This window comes from Jaculus jaculus, chromosome 2, assembly GCF_020740685.1.
Source record: "Jaculus jaculus isolate mJacJac1 chromosome 2, mJacJac1.mat.Y.cur, whole genome shotgun sequence".
NCBI classification, from domain to species: Eukaryota; Metazoa; Chordata; class Mammalia; order Rodentia; family Dipodidae; genus Jaculus; species Jaculus jaculus.
Genome location: NC_059103.1, coordinates 157,525,213 through 157,543,658, shown reverse-complemented (window position 1 = coordinate 157,543,658; position 18,446 = coordinate 157,525,213). Strand labels below are relative to the sequence as shown.

Here is an 18,446-nt window from a genome sequence, read left to right as displayed (position 1 = left end):
ACACAGGGAAATATGACACCCTGTTGTATCTGATGAAAACCCTTAGAGCTACACTGGGCCAAGACAGTCTGAGAGGAGTAGAATCACCATTTGATGAATTATCCCTTGCTCATTCTGTGCAAGGAGGCAGTCAACTTATATGCACCAAACATTGGCACACCTAATTTCATAAGACAAACACTACTAAATGTAAAGGTACAGATAGATCTCAATAAAGTAACAATTTTCAAATCCCACTCTCATTAACTGACCAGCCAGGCCACCCCTCAAAATTTCAAACGAGGTAACGTTTGTTTACATTTCATTAAAGATAAATGGATCTTAAAGACCTCCAAACAACATTCCACCCAAACACTACAAAGTACACATTCTTGTCTTTTGTTCGGTTGAGGAGGGCGGTCGGTTCGGCCCACGGTACTCCGCTTCAGTGAGGGGCTCCCGCGCGCCCCCAATGCTCCAGGGACGCAGGCGCTGCTGAGAGCAGCGTCTCCCTTTAACTACAAAGCTGGCGGCACTATGGGGAAAAAACAAAACAAGACGAAGGTGGAGGAAGTGCTTGAAGAAGAGGAAGAGGAGTGTGTGGTGGAAAAAGTTCACGATGGACGAGTTGTCAAGGGAAAAGTAGAGTATCTTCTAAAGTGGAAGGGTTTCTCAGAGGAGGACAATAGTGGGAGCCAGAAGAGAACCTGGATTGCCCTGACCTGATCGCTGAGTTTCTACAGTCACAGAAAACAGCACGTGAGACAGATATATCAGAGGGAGGCAAGCGAAAAGCCGACTCTGACTCTGAAGATAAGGGAGAGGAGAGCAAACCAAAGAAGAAAAAAGAAGTCAGAAAAGCCACGAGGCTTTGCCCGAGGTTCGGAGCCAGAGCGGATTATTGGAGCTGCAGACTCCAGTGGAGAGCTCATGTTCCTGATGAAATGGAAAAACTCTGATGAGGCTGACCTGGTCCCTGCCATGGAAGCCAATGTCAAGTGCCCACAGGTTGTCATATCCTTCTGTGAGGAAAGGCTGACGTGGCATTCCTACCCCTCAGAGGATGATGACAAAGAATTAACTCTCTTGAGTATCAGCCCCTGTTACCTCTTGACTGTGGGCTTCAAGGGGGGAGGGAAGGAATTCTACTTATCTTTACACCATACAGGTGGCTTGAGAAGATGTCCTTTTAAGAGCCAGCATAGTTTCTGTGCCCTGCAACAGCTCAAGTGCTTTAAAGCTGTTCCAAGCTGTGTAGTTTGTTCACCTGTCCCAGTGGAGGGGAAAGGGTAAGTGTTTCAAGGCAACCCATTCTGCACTTTGCTGAGAAAGGCAAAGGGCCTTCTATGAAGGACAAAAGCTGCAGAACTGGGTGTGTGGGAGAGCAAAAAAGATACTGTTGATCTTCAGAGAGCATCTCGACAACCCACAGCCTTCTTCCCAATAGTGTTAACTGCACTTTTACAGAGTAGCATGTGTGTAGTTTTTGGCTATTAGTGGTGTATTAATGGGGGGGGGAGAGTGGGACAGGGAGGAGATGGACAGGATGATTGTGGTTAAAATTAGGGGCCTGATTGGGGAAATGATGAAGCAATGGAAATAACAGCTAAGTGATGATTTGGTTCTAGGTTCAGAATACTTTACCTTTTCAAAATATTTCATTGGCACCAGAAAGGTGGACAGTGGGAGACTGCTTCAAACCTGTGATGTTTTCTTCCTGAGCATCATGATGCCCATAAAGGAGAAAGCCAGTTCCTACATTAACCAAAGCTGACATTTTAAAGATGGAAACTGAAGCAGGAAAAGTTTTAATTGGAGAGTATATTCAGGCAGATCATTTTGCCTTAGAGGTGCTAATATTCAAGTTAGGAGGGGAAAACAAAAAGACCCTTCATTTCCAGTCATGGAGTTATAAATAGAAGTTTTTAAACCACTGGCTGAAGCATTGTGGGAAAGGCGGAGGGTGGCACAGGAGATAGGAAAACACTTGTAGCCTGTTTTTTCAACTTTGAACTCTGAAACTTAGTGGCAGGATTCAGTAATTAACAGTACAAATTTCATTGAGTCAATTCAAGGCTGAATACTTCAAAAAGCCCTATTCTTGGGAGACAAATAGTTTTCATATTGGGGTATAGATTGACTTGAAAACACAAAATGAAACCTAAAGATTAACATACCCAAAATGCTCTGTCTTGAATCATAAGACCCATCAATTCTTGGTATTGTCTAGACCTACATCTAGAGCTAAACTGTTAAGTCATTTTAGGCATGTGTTAGATGTCTGAAAATTTTATTTAAATGTAAGCATCATACCATACTGTCAGTTTTTGTCTTAATAAAACTATAGATTTATTTTAAAAAAGTACACATTCTTTTCAGCAGCCCATAGAACTTTCTCAAACAAGGAGCACACTAAAACAAAGATGTAACATATGCAAACAAATTAAATAATTTCTTATATTATCTCTGATCACAATGGAATAATAATAGAAATTAACATCATGAGAAACTACAGAAATATACTTACATAAATTCATAGATAGTGAACATACTATTGAATGATAATTTGTGATGTGGAAAAGGCCATATTTTATATCAGAAAGAGACTACAGCTCTCAAAGAATTAGAGGACGAGCAATAGAACAGGACATGTAATGTTCTTCTTTGTCCACAGCAGGAAAGCACATGGGTGCCACATGGGCATGTGCATACATTCACACACATACACACACACACACACACACACACACACAAACACACCAAAGAGAGAGAAAGACAGGCATAGAGAGAAATAAAAGCCATAAGCAAGGAAGAAATCAAATTATCTCTATTTACAAATAATATGATCCTGTACGTAAAAGATCTAATACTTTTCCAAAAAACTCTGAAAACTGTTGATCACTATCAGAAAACTTGGTTTTAAAAAGGCCATTCTCACTATATTAACTTTGCCAACCATGAGCATAAGATGAACTTACAAAAACCAGTAGCTTTTCTATATACCAATAACAGGCTGTGAAGGGAATCAGGAAAATTTCCCAGCCATAACAATTTTAGAAATAACCCTAATGAAGGGAGTAGAAGATCTCTGAGTTGAAATTTGTAAAACATTAAAGAAATTAAAGACAGTACTAGAAGATAGAAAGATCTGCTATGCTCATGAATTGTCAAAATCGGTAAAGTGATGATTTTTTTTAAACAGACTTGATCTACAAATTTAATAAAATCTCTTGAAAGCTCCCACAGAGGACATGGTCATGAGCAACAGAATGCTGCCTCCATGGCAAGCCTAACACCTTGCTCCAAGGTGATGGAGACAGACACTGAGGATTCTCAAAACATACCAAAGTAGAAACTCAGAAGATGCTGAGAGCTCAACACTAAAGTAGACTTCAAACACACACACCATGACTCAAAGAATTTTGTGGAAGATGGTACAAGAGGAAAATGGTCTAACACATAACATATCCATTCAACGTTTCTACTTACTAAGAAAATAAAAATCCTGAAGACATCCTTCTTAAAAATATAAAAGACAATCTTAAAATTTAAATAAAAGTATAAAAGATCCCAAGTAACTAAAGCAATCCTGAAGGAAAAAAATGCTAAAGGTATAAAAATGCCTGATTTTAAGTTATAATATTGAGCTACAGTAACAAGAACTATGTGGTACTGGCCCAAAAACAAACATGTAGTTCAATGGAATATAATGGAGGGGCTAGAATTAAACATGCAGAATTCATACCTGAATTTTTACAAAGATGCCAAAAATCATATATTGGGAGTCAGGAGTCAGGGTGGGAGGAAGACTGCCCTTTCAACAAATGGTAAATGGTACTGGGATAACTGAGTATCACAAAGTACAAGAACGAAACAAGATTACTATTTCTCACCTATGCAAAATATCAATTCCAGATAGATAAGTGCCGTTTTGTTTTGTTTTGTTTTGTTTTGTTTTGTTTTGTTTTGTTTTGTTTTGTTTTGTTTTGTTTTGTTTTGTTTTGTTTTCAGAGCTAGGGGCTCACTCTAGCTCAGGCTGACCTGGAATTCACTATGTAGTCTCAGGGTGACCTCGAACACATGGTGATCCTCCTACCTCTGCCTCCTAAATTGTGGGATTAAAAGTGTGCACCACCACGTCCTGCTTTTTTGGTATTTTCTAGGTAGGCTTTCACTCTAATACAGGCTGATTAGGAACTCACACTATAGTTCCAGGCTGGCCTTGAACTAATAGTGATCCTCCTACCTCTGCCTCCTGAGTGCTGGGAATAAAGGCATGCTCCACCATGCCCAGTTGGATCAAAGCTTTTAATATAAGAGTTAAACCTCTAAAACTATTAGAGGGAGACATAGGGGGAAAATCTTTAGTAGATAGCCTACATAAACACTTTCTTAAAAGAACCTAAATGACTTAATAAATAAAACCAAGAATAAGTAAAAAATATTGCATGAAATTAAGCTCTGTATAGCCAAGAAAATAATGAATCAAGTGAAGGCACAGCCTATTTAATGGGAGAGGAACTTGGCTTGTTATACATCTGATGTAAGGTTAATATCTGGAATACACAAAGAATGAAATAAAGTAAGTAGCAAATATCCAAATAGCCCAGTTAATAAATTGGCTACTGAAACGAACAATTATGAATAAATTCTGTATAAATAGCAGATAAGTATGTGAAAATGCTAATGATCACTAGCTTTCTGGCAAATGCACACTAGAACAACATTGAAATTCCAATGTTAAAAAAAAGTCTAGCTGGGCGTGGTGGTGCACGCCTATAATCCCAGCACTTGGGAGGCAGAGGTAGGAGGATTGCTGTGAGTTCGAGGCCACCCTGAGACTCCATAGTGAATTCCAGGTCAGCCTGGGCTACAGTGAGACCCTACCACAAAAAACCAAAAAAAAAAAAAAAAAAAAAAAAAAAGAAGTCTGACAAGGATAATGTAAAAAGGAAAACTGACTACACTGTTGATAGGGATATAAATTTGCAAGGCCAATATAGAACATTATAGAAGTTCTCCAAGATATTAAAGATAGAACTACTCTGTGACCCAGATATACCACTCATGAGTAAATGTTGGAGATCACTGGCATATCTCAAAGTTGCTACAGCATAATTGAACAAAATGATGATGCAAGTTGAGGGATGAGATAAGTAAGTACAATCCTAACCACAGGACCCATGTTCTGTTGACATTAGCCAATACCTTCCTAGCAAAAAAAAAAAAAAAAAGTGTTATCTTAAAGCCACAGACCATAAAATCAAGGAAGTTCTCTGTAGAGAGTCCCCATTATGTCAAAGTCATTATTTGTGATGTGTACATAAGCTAATTGTGATACATACATAAACCTAAGAATAAAAACCAAGATGCAGTGCCTCTGATCCCAGTTGGGACAGAGTCCCATGGTTCCCCCCTCTTCTCTATGTCTAATGGAGTGTTGTGAGTTTCTTTTTCTGTGTTGTTGTCTCCCTTCTAGGACCTGAAACTGCAATGATGGCTGTGGCAGGAACATACCTAAATATATCTGAGTGAGTATATCACAGAAACAGCTGCTATACAAATTTACTTTAGCACTATTCACAATAGTTGGGCTATGGAATTGGTAAATGTGTCCATCAACAGATTGAATTTAAAAATGGGAAATAGACACAGTGGAGTTTTATTCATCCAAAAAATTATGAAATTATGCTGTTTGTAGGGAAATCGATGCAACTGAAAATTATTATATTAGGAAAATTATTGCATTGTTTTTTTCATTTGTGGATTCTAGATTTTATACTGATTTATAGAGCTATGTACATATTTGTATGTACAATGTGATAATAAAAAAGATACTAAAGGAATGAAACAAAGACTATACAGAGAGAATAGGGAAGGAACATGCCAAAGTACAATGACTTACTTGAAAGAAATTCTTTTTATGAAACTCAGTGTTATAGTTGTATATAGTGAATACACAACAAAGAAAAGCACACACACACACACACACACACACACACACACACACACCTTTACTGTCAAAAGAGTATTACCTGTTTACCTCTTCCTGTAAAATTTTATGCCGCCTTGGTTTCTCGTGCAGGAATATTTTAGGATATTGCTTCATAAATGTATCATGAGCTGATTGAATAGAGCAAGAATCCCTGTGTTAAAATAGAAATTACATTATAAATATGATATAAAAATAACTTTCAAAAGAAAGAGTCCTCAAATTAATTCTGTTATAATTTAAAACTTTATCTCAATAGTTGATTAAAGCTTATACAAATATAAGTTCACAATAAAAATATCTTCAAATGAGTCACAAATAGTTTATTGTTAGAAAATATATTTGGGCTGAAGGGATAGGTTAGCAGTTAAGTCATTTGCCTGCAAAGCCAAAGGTCCCAGGTTCCATTCCCCAGGACCCACGTTAGCCAGATGCACAATGTTTTCATTGTGTGGAGTTCATTTGCAATGTCTGAAGGCCTTGGAGCACCTATTCTCTCTTTCTCTCTCTCTTTCCAAAAACAAACAGAAAATTAAATCAAATTAAAAACCTCATGCACTATTTTTAGATAAAGAATCAGTGAAAATCTCAGCCACTGTTAAAACCAGACTACTGATGTTAACAGGATACACTGGATAAGTGATGATTTCTGATTCTTTTCTTGATAAGTCATAACTTCCAGTGGTAGAAGATGGGTGGACTTCTCTATTTTAAATTCTCTCCCCAAAGTGCTTCTCCATGCATGAAGGCTTTGATCTACTCACTGCAAACATTAAAATGTCAATAAACAAGGTCTATGGAAATGTGACAAATTACCATTAAATGTTAGGTAATAACTTTTGGCTTTGGAAATTTAATTGACTGTCATGAAATGTTGGTCAAGTTTTTAAATGATAAACATTTACCTTGACAGTTTAATTCAATAATTAATTAAAATTATCATCTTTTATACTGATGTTTACAAACATTGAGTCAATATTTGCTTTACAGTAATAAATATTTTAAAAAAATCCCTGAAAGGGGGTTTTTCTTATTTTACTGGCAATGTAAATAATAACACTTTAAAAATACTGAAAACAGCTTTTTTTCTCTTGACTAAATTTTCCCAGACACCATATTGATACTTTACACAACATAAATAGTATGCTTTACATTTTTTATTTTATTTTAATAGATTCCAACAACAGAACATGTGTGTGCTTTAATGTATTTGGTGTTTTCATTGTTTTTCTCATACAATATAGACACATTATCCTACTATCTACTTTTTAACATTACCATTTTTCTAATGGAGGTTTTCCAAAGACCTTTTATATGTCTATTTAGAAGTTCACATTGTACAATAATCATTTTACATGTCTGCCACATTTCATTAGGTACTTGTATTACAAGCATTGTGATAAGATCTTTTACACTGTTTTGTCTCAGTACATATTGTATAAACAATGATGTTAATATATACTTTTCCCACAAGTAAACAAAATAAGTTTTAATAATTGGTGACATTTCTACAAGTAGCAAATGGGGGATATGTGATACAAATCAAAACTGAATGGACTCCAAAACCCCAGAATCTCTAGATGCTCACAAGCTAACTGTTTGGCAAAAGCAGTCATGAAAAGACATTCAGACTCTTGTAAGGTAAGATAGGTTCCTCTATTCATCAATGTTTTGACTACTGGAGACACTGAGTCTTAAGATAAAGGTTCACATATAAGTCGTCAAGTTTGAAAGATGCGGTATTCATACAGAAAGACATTGTGACTTTAAAGGCACCTTCAGTTTTATTCTAATTCTACTGAACAGTCATCACTAGGTCTAATCACTTAGGTTTAAGTGATTTAATTTCAGTCAGTATAACCTTTATGCTCCTATAAGGTGAAATACATTGGGATAGCTTGCTCACTTTTTGTCAAATTTAAGTCATGGGTAAAACATAAAATTATTTTATGTTAATAAAAATTTTTATTGTACATAAAATTATGACTATCAAGATTAAGCTAAAATCACTGGTTGTCAAATAGTGGTTTTTTTTCTTTCAAAACAGATTTGTCAAGGTTGTATTTCTGCTTAGCTGTTTTGGCAAAACAAAGACCAGATTCTGCTCTATTGTATGTAAAGTGACTGTCCCATTTCTGCCATCTCAAGCCCAGTGCTGATAGCAAAATTAACTCTTAAGACATGCTCTCTAATTTAGGGTATAGCCTCATGCTCAAACAATGGTCCTCATGTGAGAGAAATAATTTTAAGTTCTGTGGTTCTGTTTCCAACATTCCCTGGGGAATTAGTACTCACATAGTTATCTGAATTAATCAAAGATGTTTTCAAACACAGGTTATCATGATCATATGGTCCTGAAAAAATCAAACTCTGTCTACCTGGGTTCCATTGAATACTCCCAAAACCTAGAAGTCCACGAGAAGGATAGCCCTTAAGGTGTTATGTGCTCACTTCTCATTAACTCCTGTTATTCTGTCTTACTTGCCCTAGTCTGACAATCTCTAGGTTAAATTAATTGGTTAAATTTGTGTTATTTTCAAGACCGATAACAGATTCTGCCTGTATTTATAACTATTAGATAGTTAAGAGCTATATGTCTAATTTCTATGTCTCAGATATGGCTTGTACTGCCACAGGACAACAAAATGTTAGAGGGTTGGACAAAATGATCTTAAAAAGCTCTTGTTCCTTTCTTTAAGTCTATTTCAGTAATCAAAGGTGCTCTATATGTACATACATCAAGGCTGGTGAAACTTCCTTTCTAAGTGTGTTAATTACCCATATAGAAGCCAAAGCCAATTGGAATCATGGGAGCAAAAAGGCAATATTTTGGCCTGTGCTCCCAGGTCATGAGGCCACTGGAGATGATAGGACACTTCTACACTGGCCCCCTAGTAAGTCACCTGTCTTTCTAAGCAGGGAGGGTACAGAGAACCAAACAAAAATTGGTGTAAAGTCTGAAACAACAGAGTTGTTTTGAGGAGCAAACAGTCCTCCTGGTTTCCCTAAGAAGGGAAATCTATTTGGCCAGCATGGCCCTGACTCTTCCTAACAGACAGAAACACCAGTGAGCTATAGGGCTACTCCATTAGTGACCATTAGTGACCTCCAAATTAATACTTGATTAAATTTCTGCTGGGTTTTAAACAATCAGAGAGAAATGTATAACAAAAGATAAAGAGATACTTCACATATATGATTGGCCTATTAAGTAATACAACAAGAGCTTTCCAAGAGGGGAAAAGAACAAGACTTTAAGACATGTTGTTCTCATCTCTAATAGTTATAATAATATAATAAGGACAAACAACCATAGATGTTAAAGGGGTTATTTTCAAATCTAGAATATATATAGATGACTATGACTAAAGGTCACTTAATTCAAAAGACTTCCTTATACCGGGAACAACAGTGAATCTCTTCTAACTTGTGCCAGGATATCCTTAAGTAAGTTCTGAGACCAAAAATATATTTGTACAGCCTTTAATGGCACCCAGTGGCTCTATGAAAAAAGGTACCAACTTTTGGCCCTGGCTAGCCCCAGGATGAATTTACAAAGGTACACTTTGGAAGGCTATTATCAAGGTTAAATGTTGCATTTGTTTCTGATAACTCTGCTAATATCTAATCTGTTTTACAAGCCATATGGAAACAGATTCAGGCCACATCAAACATTACTGTGCCATTCAATGAACAATTCAGAAAGAAAATCACAGCCAGATCATGATCATATGGTCCTGAAAAAATCAAACTCTGTCTACCTGGGTTCCGTTGAATACTCCCCAATACCTAGAAGTCCACGAGAAGGATAGCCCTTAAGGTGCTATGTGCTCACTTCTCATTAACTCCTTTTATCCCCCCCCCCCAATGTTCTATCTTCCTACACTCTATCAGTATACTTCCAGGGTCCTTTAGAGTAGTGCCCCTCTCTAGGAGACACTTTAACTGACACAACTTCATGCCCCAGTCAGTAAATAGTTAATGATCTGACTTCATGGCCTCCTTGTCTTCTAACAACAAATACAGTGTCTTCTCATGAGAGGGAGAAATGAAGGGGGTATAGAGTTAGGGTTACTGAACCCCTGAGGGTATAAAGGGCAGGAAAGTATTTCTTATCTCATGTCCAGTTCCAAAGAACTGTTTTTCCACAAATAGTCAGGACCCCTCCTGGGAGGGAGGTCAAAAGCCAGAGGAAGAGAAAAAAAATTCCCAACCCAATAGCCAGGGACCTCTTCCTCAAAAATATCATTTGGGAAGGCATGACGTCAGAGTGTAGACTGGTTGGCCAAGGCCTTAAGGATGAGCATTACAATAAATAGATAGTTGATACTCAGGATATCTGGACTGCCTCACACAAGGCTGCCTCCTTAGCACAGGCCTTTGCTGCAGCCTCAAGGAGTAAGGGAAATGTTTCAATTGCGGAAAAGATACAGTGTGAACTCTCCATACTAGACCCCTGGGATGAATGCTGGTGGGGGGAGGTGTCAGGAAAACTTTACACATGACCATAGCCTCTCACTATCTCCCTCTGCCAACATTCATATCTCTAGATAGCTTGTTCATGCCCCCCCCCACCTGTTTCTTACTTACTACCACATTCTTTCCCAGAAAAACAAGTCACAGAAAAAATTCAAGCCACCATCACCTGGTCACAATACATTCAATATGTGGCCAACCTCTTCCCCTTTACTAACCACCCCAATGCTTCTAACTGCTTCATTTGCGCATCTCCTACCCATCCCCTACTTATGGTGGTCCCTAGTAATGCCAACCTTGAATACCCCACATCTACAACAAACTATTCCCAATCCCCTGACTTATTGATATCCCCTTCTTTGATGCCCACCAAGGTATGCCCCTTTGCCTGTCCAGCTCCAACCTGACCCGAGCTGAATGTCTCTTCAATATTTCCATAAACTGGACCACTTGTGTCAAGACATCTGCTCTCCTATGGTGTGAAGGACTAATCTCCCCATACATAAATATTCCTTTCCTACTTATTTTCTCCACTCTTGATTGTTCCACAGGTGTAAATTCTCTCATAGGTATGGTACTCCAAAATCACAGAGCCTTAGATCTTATCATTGCTGAACATGGGGACATATATGTTGTCTTGGGAGAAGAATGTTGATTTTTTGTCAATGAATCAAATGTTCGTGAAAAAAAATGTTAAAACTCTCTCCTTCCCTCTCTCTCTCTCTCTCTCTCTCTCTCTCTCTCTCTCTCTCTCTCTCACACACACACACACACACACACACACACACACACACATACAAAATCTACAAGGAGCGATTTGACCGCTACAAACCTGACAACCCCACCACCTGGTTCTCTAAGCCCTTAGTCACTTGGTATTAGGAGCAATAATTAAAAGTAAAAATGGGATGTTAGAAACAATAGTTAGAAGTAAAATGGAAACTGCTAGAAGCAATAATTACAAGTAGAAATGGGGCCTTCACTCAGCAGTGACAAGATCACCATGGCAACCAGGGGCCAAGACCAGAGATTGTGTATAAACTGAATTAACATAAACCACCTCTTGACTAATGAGTTTAGCACTCCCAACACTTGGCCTCTCCCCTTCCTGGGCCCCCTCATTGCTACAGGAACCCTGTTACTTATGGCTCTCTGCCTCATCAAATTTCTCAGACAGCAAATAACTAACATTGCTAAAGTTGCTACCAATCCAGTTCTCAAACACCATCTAGTTCTGTCAGAACCTGTGATAGACTACAAAGACCTTGTTCAATATGATGATATGGTTCCATTATAGAAACAAAGGGGGAGCTGTTGGACAAGGTTGAGGGCCCCAGGCCAATGGGGGTTTAAGCAGGCCTGAGCAGTCAGCCGTGACTCGGGGCCCAGGACCCTGGAGGTTGCAGCAGGCCTAGTCCCAGATAATCTCACCTTGAGACCAGCAGGCTCCCTCCCCCCAGAGGTTGCAGCGAGCCTGGATTTCCCCTGGAGACTGGCAGGAGTGAGGCCACTGCCCCCCCCCCAACCCTGGGCACCTAGACATTTTGATAAGACTTAGGTTTCACTGTCCCCAGAGCCTTGTTAACTTTTGCCACTTGTCCGGAAAGTCCCTATGTGTTAATGAGGTATCAGCCGGCAGCCTTCACCCGGCCAGTCCTTCTCCCACCCACACCCTGTACCTTTTCCCCCGAGTACTTAGACTATGTGACCCTTTCCTGCTCACCCTGGAAGTCCCTAAAAGCTAATTAGGCATCAGCGGGACTTCTGTACTAACCAATCCCTTTATGACCCGTACCTACCCATACCTTTTCCCACTTTTTCACAGAAGCTTATAAACCCATTTCCCTGATAAACAAGCTGCCCTCTGAAGCCGTCTCCCAGGTGTTTCTTTCCATCACGCTCACGGCCACTCCAGACCCTGCTTTGCAGTTGCCTGGGCACCCCCGGGAAACTGATATGCAGTGGCTCCTGGACAGCCAGGAGCCATAGTGGAGAGTGCCGTGGCATGGAACATCAGCACCTACATTCATGAACATGCACACACACAAATGCGCCAGACACACCCCCAAAAACGTAATCTTCAAGGTTTCCATACTGTTAACAGTCTCAATTCTCTGATAAATCCTCTTCTGGTTGTTTATAATCTGAATAATAACTATTAGGTACATTTGTTTGATCTTAAAAAGGCAAGCACAGCCGCCCAACATGACTACAGTATAAGAAGGAGCAGAGGAGATGCCGAGATATTTAAGATTGAAGAAGAAGAAGGCAGAGAGGAAATGAGGTCTGTGTTGAGGGCATCACTGATCTTAAAGAGCCCTTCTGGGAGGAGTGTAAACCTAGAACCAGAATTAGGAAAAGTGCCCAAGATGCTCTGAGGAGAGACCTTTAAGGGGGAATATAGAGTTGCAGCTACCAGGTACATACTGGATCTCAAGTGGCCTTATGATTTCTCTCTCAGGAAATTAGCCACAATTTATGCCACATGGTTACTACAGGCTCAAGACAAGCTGATTGTGACAGAACAATCACCTGCAAAGATCAGAGACCATGAGGACAGCCGTGGAATAATAACAACACAATATGGACCAGACGTTTCTCCTGAAGTATGTCATCCTGATTTATCAAGCACAGAATATGCAGTAATTATATGTAAAGTGAAGAAATAAAGGATATAACCACAATGGTGATCAATAACAAAAGACTGTTATGAACGACCATGCAGCTTCTTATTAAAAAAAGAAAAACCTAAGGGGAAGTTTTAGAAATGGCAATAATAATTTTTTTCAATCATATGTGTGTAATTTTATACTTAAGGTATGCAACACGATGTTACAGGAAACATAGAGGTAGTATAACTAATTCCTATTTAAAGTAGATTAACACGTACATCTCAAACAGCCTTTTCAGTGTGCTTTCTGCAGCAAGAGCAATTAAAAGCTATCCATTTTCCTACTACTGTTGTTTTGTTAAATGGATATGCTGTGCTCTCCGGCTTTCTAATAAGTATTCATGTTTATGCTCATGAACCAGTGCTGTTCCTACCTTTGGTCACAGAAGCTCCTTTCAGCCATGGGTGACAATTACTGTGGAGACTCCTAGTTGGTCAAAATGATGAGAATAAGTGATTGTTGAGTGATCATCCCTAAAGGGAATTTTTGTATTACTCTCTCAATGTCTCAGGGGATGTTGTGGAAAACAGAAAAGACAGAATTTTAGGGTAGAATTCTATTGTGTATTTGTACCATGACTTCATTATCCATTCATCAGTTGATGGGCACCTGGGCTGATTCTATTTCCTAACTGTGAATAGAGCAGCGTGTTTCTCTGTAGTAAAGAGTACAGTCTTTATGGTATATGCTCAGGAGTGGTATACCTAGATCAAATGGTGCAAAGGAATCAGCATTTGAATGAGTGTGGAATTTTTCAAAAGGACAGCTTTAAAAAACAGCACATGTACATGTCATCTGTGCTCTTCTCTGACAAGCCTTCAGATATATTCTCCATTCTTTTGAATCATAAAATGCAAAAGCTAGACTCTTTCCCCAGTCTTCCTTGGGACTATTGATGGGCAGTGGTTGACCTACTAGGTATCCACAGTTCCTACCAGGTCTAGTTAAGGTAGCTGAATCTGCTGTTACTAACTTTTGTGTTATGGTTTGAATAGTCTTGTTTTATGTGTCCTCAGTCCCTAGCTGATGGCACTAATTTTAAGGGACTGTGTAAAAATGAGAAAGCAAGGAAGGTCTAGCTTGAGGAAACAGACCACTGGTGGCTGGTCCTGAAGAGAATCTGGTGCTTGGTCCCTGCTTGTCTTTTCCTCTGGTCGTCCTGTACGATGATGTGAACAGCTTTGCCCACAGCTTCCTGCTGCCATCTTGTTCTCCCAAGCACACATAACAAAACCATGGGCTGAACCTTTAAACTGCAAGCCAAGATCAATATCCCCTTCCTTTAAGTTGTTTTCAGGTAGTCTGGACTATAAAACAGAAACTCGTAAAATCTGGTTGCCTCTCATCCCATATTGTTTTGTTGTGTTTGTTTTTATTTGTTTATCCTCTTTGTTGCCTAGGTCATTAAATCCCTGTGATTATCTGTACAAAATATTTACAACAGTGGTCTCTGCATAGTGGCTGTATTCTGACTGACATAAGATTCTGAAGGTTTTTTTAATTATTGTCAATTGTGTTATTCTGTGATCATGCAGTACACTTATATTTCAAGATATTGGAAGAGAGGTCGGAGAGATGGCAAGCCAAAGGACCCAAGTTTGATTCCCAAGTATTCAAATCCAGATGCACTTGGTAGCACCTACCCCCCCCCCTCTGTCTCTCTCTCTCTCTCTCAAATAAATAAATAAAATATTGCTTAAAAAGATAATGAGGACCTGGCATGGTGGCACATGCCTTTAATCCCAGCATTTGGGAGACTGAAGTAGAAGGATCACTGTGAGTTTGAAGCCACCCTCAGACTGCATAGTGAATTTCAGGTCAGCCTGGGCTAGAGAGAGACCCTACCTTGAAAAACTAATATACTATATATGGTTCACTAATACAATTTGGACTATTTTACTATTTTCTAACTATAGTGCTTTAATAAAAGAAATAATCTTGAAAAAAAGAAAGAAATTTAGAGATGAAGGATGAGGATGAGTGCTATGGAATGATGTGATTATTACTCTCATAAGCTTACACAACTATGATTACCTTCACAAAACCTGCACCCATCGACATTTAGTCATGCATGGGATAGAAGCACATGAGGCCCCCATCTCTCCATGAGGAGTTACTGACATAGCCCCCTTCATTTCTTTTTGCTTTTGTAGCTTAAGCCTCTGGTATAACACTCTGAAAATCATTATGGCCACTACCAAGGACCTTCTTTTGATTGTTTCTTCTAGGTGCTTTAGTTCCATGTCATTTATTTTTGTCTGCTTTCATTCATTTTTAATCTGTTTTAATCAATGAATACTAAAAAGTAAAATTCAAGTAAATGTCAAAATGTGTCATGTTTACCAAAAATAAAACTGAAAAATGTCCATATTACTCCTTACTACTCAAAGTTGTTAATAGATTCATCATAATTCTTAAGAAAATCTGACATCATTCTTTACAAAAATAGAAAAAAAATCTTAGTATGTAACCAAAGACCTCAAACAGCAAAGCAATCCTTAGCATTAGAAGAAATTGCACCAGGCATGGTGGCACATACTTTTAATTCCAGCACTCAGAGGGCAGAGGCCAGAGGATCACCTTGAGACCACCCTGAGACTACACAGTAAATTATAAGTCAGCCTGGACTACAGTGAGACCCTAACTCAATAAAAAAGAAAAGGGATTTGTCATAATAGATGCTGATTCCTAAATTCATGGTAAATCTATCATGGGCAAAATAACACAGTATGGACACCAAAATAGATGCATGGGCTGATGGAACATGACAGAAAACTCACAAGATCTCCACAAATTAAAAGGAAACCAGGAATGTACTCATGGACAAAGAAAGTATTTTCAAAAAATGCTGCTGAAAAAACTGGAAGCCCACATGCAGAAAAATGATATGATTGATATCTCAAATTAAATTAAAAAAATTAAACCCAATATTGAATCATGCTTAAATTTAAGATTTGAAATATAAATCTACTAAGAGAAAATACAGAGGAAAGATTCATTGCTTTGGTGTTCACATTATATATTTTTACATATGACCATAAAGCATGAGAAACAAAATCAAAAATAAACAAATGAAATGCTTCAAACTATAAACTTTTGTGCAGCCAAGAAAACCATCTACAAAGGCAAGAAGAGCATACAACAATGGGAGAAAAAATGTGCAGATCATACATCTGGTTAAACCATTTTCCCAGACCATGTAATGGAGTTAATACACAAAATCATAAGGAATTCAACTCAATCATAAATACAAACTCATAGGAAGTGGGTAAAGGATCTAAACATACATTTCTCAAAGAACACATACAAATGGCCCACAAGCTCATTGAAAAATGTTTGACATTGATAACCAACAGGGAAATGTAAATTAAAGCCACAATGAGATAAGGCTTCACATTAATTAAAATTGCTATTATTAAAAACAAAAGATAACAAATGTTGAGGAAGATAAAGAAAAGAGCAAGCCCTTGAACATGATGGGTGAGAATGAAAGTTAGTACAACTTATTTGGAATACAGAATATAATTTCCTTACAAAAACTAAACATAGAATTATCATGCAAACTAGGAATCAACTGCTGGGTAACATCCCCAAGAAATAAATTCAATGCTTCTAAGATATATCTGTAACGAAGAGGACGTGACCTAGAAACAGTAAAACACAGGCATTACATCATCATAAAAATAAAGCAAGGCCCCAGGCTGGTGAGATAGCTTAGCAGTTAAGGCACTTGCCTAAGAAGCCTGAAGATCCAGGTTTGATTTTCAAAGTCCCATGTAAGCCAGATGCACAAGGTGGCACATCCGTCTGGAGTTTGTTTGCAGAGGCTAGAGGCCCTGGCAGGCCCATTTTTTCTCTCTCTCCCTCTCTAATAAATAAATAAATAAAAATATTTTTAAGAAATGAAGCAAGGCCCTCCTGGCAAATGAAGGAAGTTGGAAGAGTTGATTGACATTGATAGAGTAGAATAAAAGCAGTTTTATAATTTCAAAAGTCCAATTCAGGGAAAAAGTGTTAGAAACAAATCGGGATTTTATAAGTATATCTTGCAGTCATATATGTTTAGGAATCCTCAGCCTTAAGCAATGATATTGACTAGTTCTCTGGCTCAAGGATATTTCTAGCTGTTCCCTGCTCAGAGCCTCACTTCACTCAGTATTTTTGTTTTCAACCATTTTAGTCTCTTCCTCCTTGTGACTACTTTTTAAGCATAAAAAGGGACCAATCCACAAATGAGTTATGTTTATTCCAAACCAAATTTTTTCCTTACAATATGACATATATATTCTGCCCCTTCAAGCCTCAGAAATAATCTCAGATGCTTTTATCTGTATGGTAAATTAGGTATATAAGAAAGTCAGCAATGGCTTATTACTATACTTTACCCATAAAACAAGCATATTCATAATTCTTTCAATAGCAGAAATAGGAAAACATGAGTAACTTACCTTCTGTGTAGTCCTCTAATGTGGCATAATACACTCAATGCAGCATAATTAATGTGCTGAGACATTTTCAATCCTGCAAAAAGAAATCAATTAAAAATGTGAGTAATTTTCTGTAATCTTATTAACCAAGTGTGTAAATAGAATTTAATTGCAAACATTCATCATAGTAAAAGAATTCAGTGACCATGCAAGTTAAGTGTTCACCATCTCTGATACACAAACAAAAATGAATGGGGTGACTAAAGTGACGATTGAATTAATTTTTAAATGTTTTATTTATTTGAGAGAGAGAGAGAAAAAAAATGGGTGTTCCAGGGTCTCTAGCCACTGCAAATGAATTCCAAACATAATGTGCCACCTTCTGTGTTTGACCTATGTGGGTCCTGGGGAAATGAACCTGGGTCCTTTGGCTTTACAATCAAGCTCCTTAACTGCTAAGCCATCTCTCCAGTTCAATAGTAAATTTTTTATTGATTTTCTATTGACATCAAATCTGGTCTAGAAAATTTTAGTTCCAGAAAACACTGAATTTTGTGTGATGTAATGTCATTTTTCTTTTAAAAAGTCTTTCTGAATTCCTTCACAATGTGAATTGATTCCAGAATTAGTCTAGACATAATAGTTGGAGGAAGAAATTTTTAATGTGGTATGCATGTGCCCAAGGGGTGTATGCCCATGTATGTGCCCTGGAGGTGACCCTTGGCTAGAGTGGAATGTCAGCTGTTCTGTTCCATCCCTCTTCCCCTCGTTATTTGAGCCATTCTCTTACTGATCTCAGAGCTTTTCACATGCTCAGATGATTTTTGTGTCTCTGCTTCCTGTGGGAATGTTGTTACAGAAGCACATGGCCATGCACAGCAATTTATATCTGCTCTAGAA

The 18,446-nt window shown here is 38.2% G+C and overlaps 1 protein-coding gene and 1 pseudogene across 1 annotated transcript in view; one reads left to right on the top strand and one right to left on the bottom strand.

Moving 5' to 3' along the window:
- Positions 1-18,446, bottom strand: part of Cnbd1 (cyclic nucleotide binding domain containing 1) — a 403,107-nt gene that overhangs the window by 373,602 nt on the left and 11,059 nt on the right. Inside the window, 2 exon segments of the mRNA XM_045143551.1 lie at positions 6,023-6,125; positions 17,568-17,640. Coding sequence (XP_044999486.1) covers positions 6,023-6,125; positions 17,568-17,640 — 176 coding nt within the window.
- Positions 517-1,272, top strand: LOC123458560 (annotated as a pseudogene).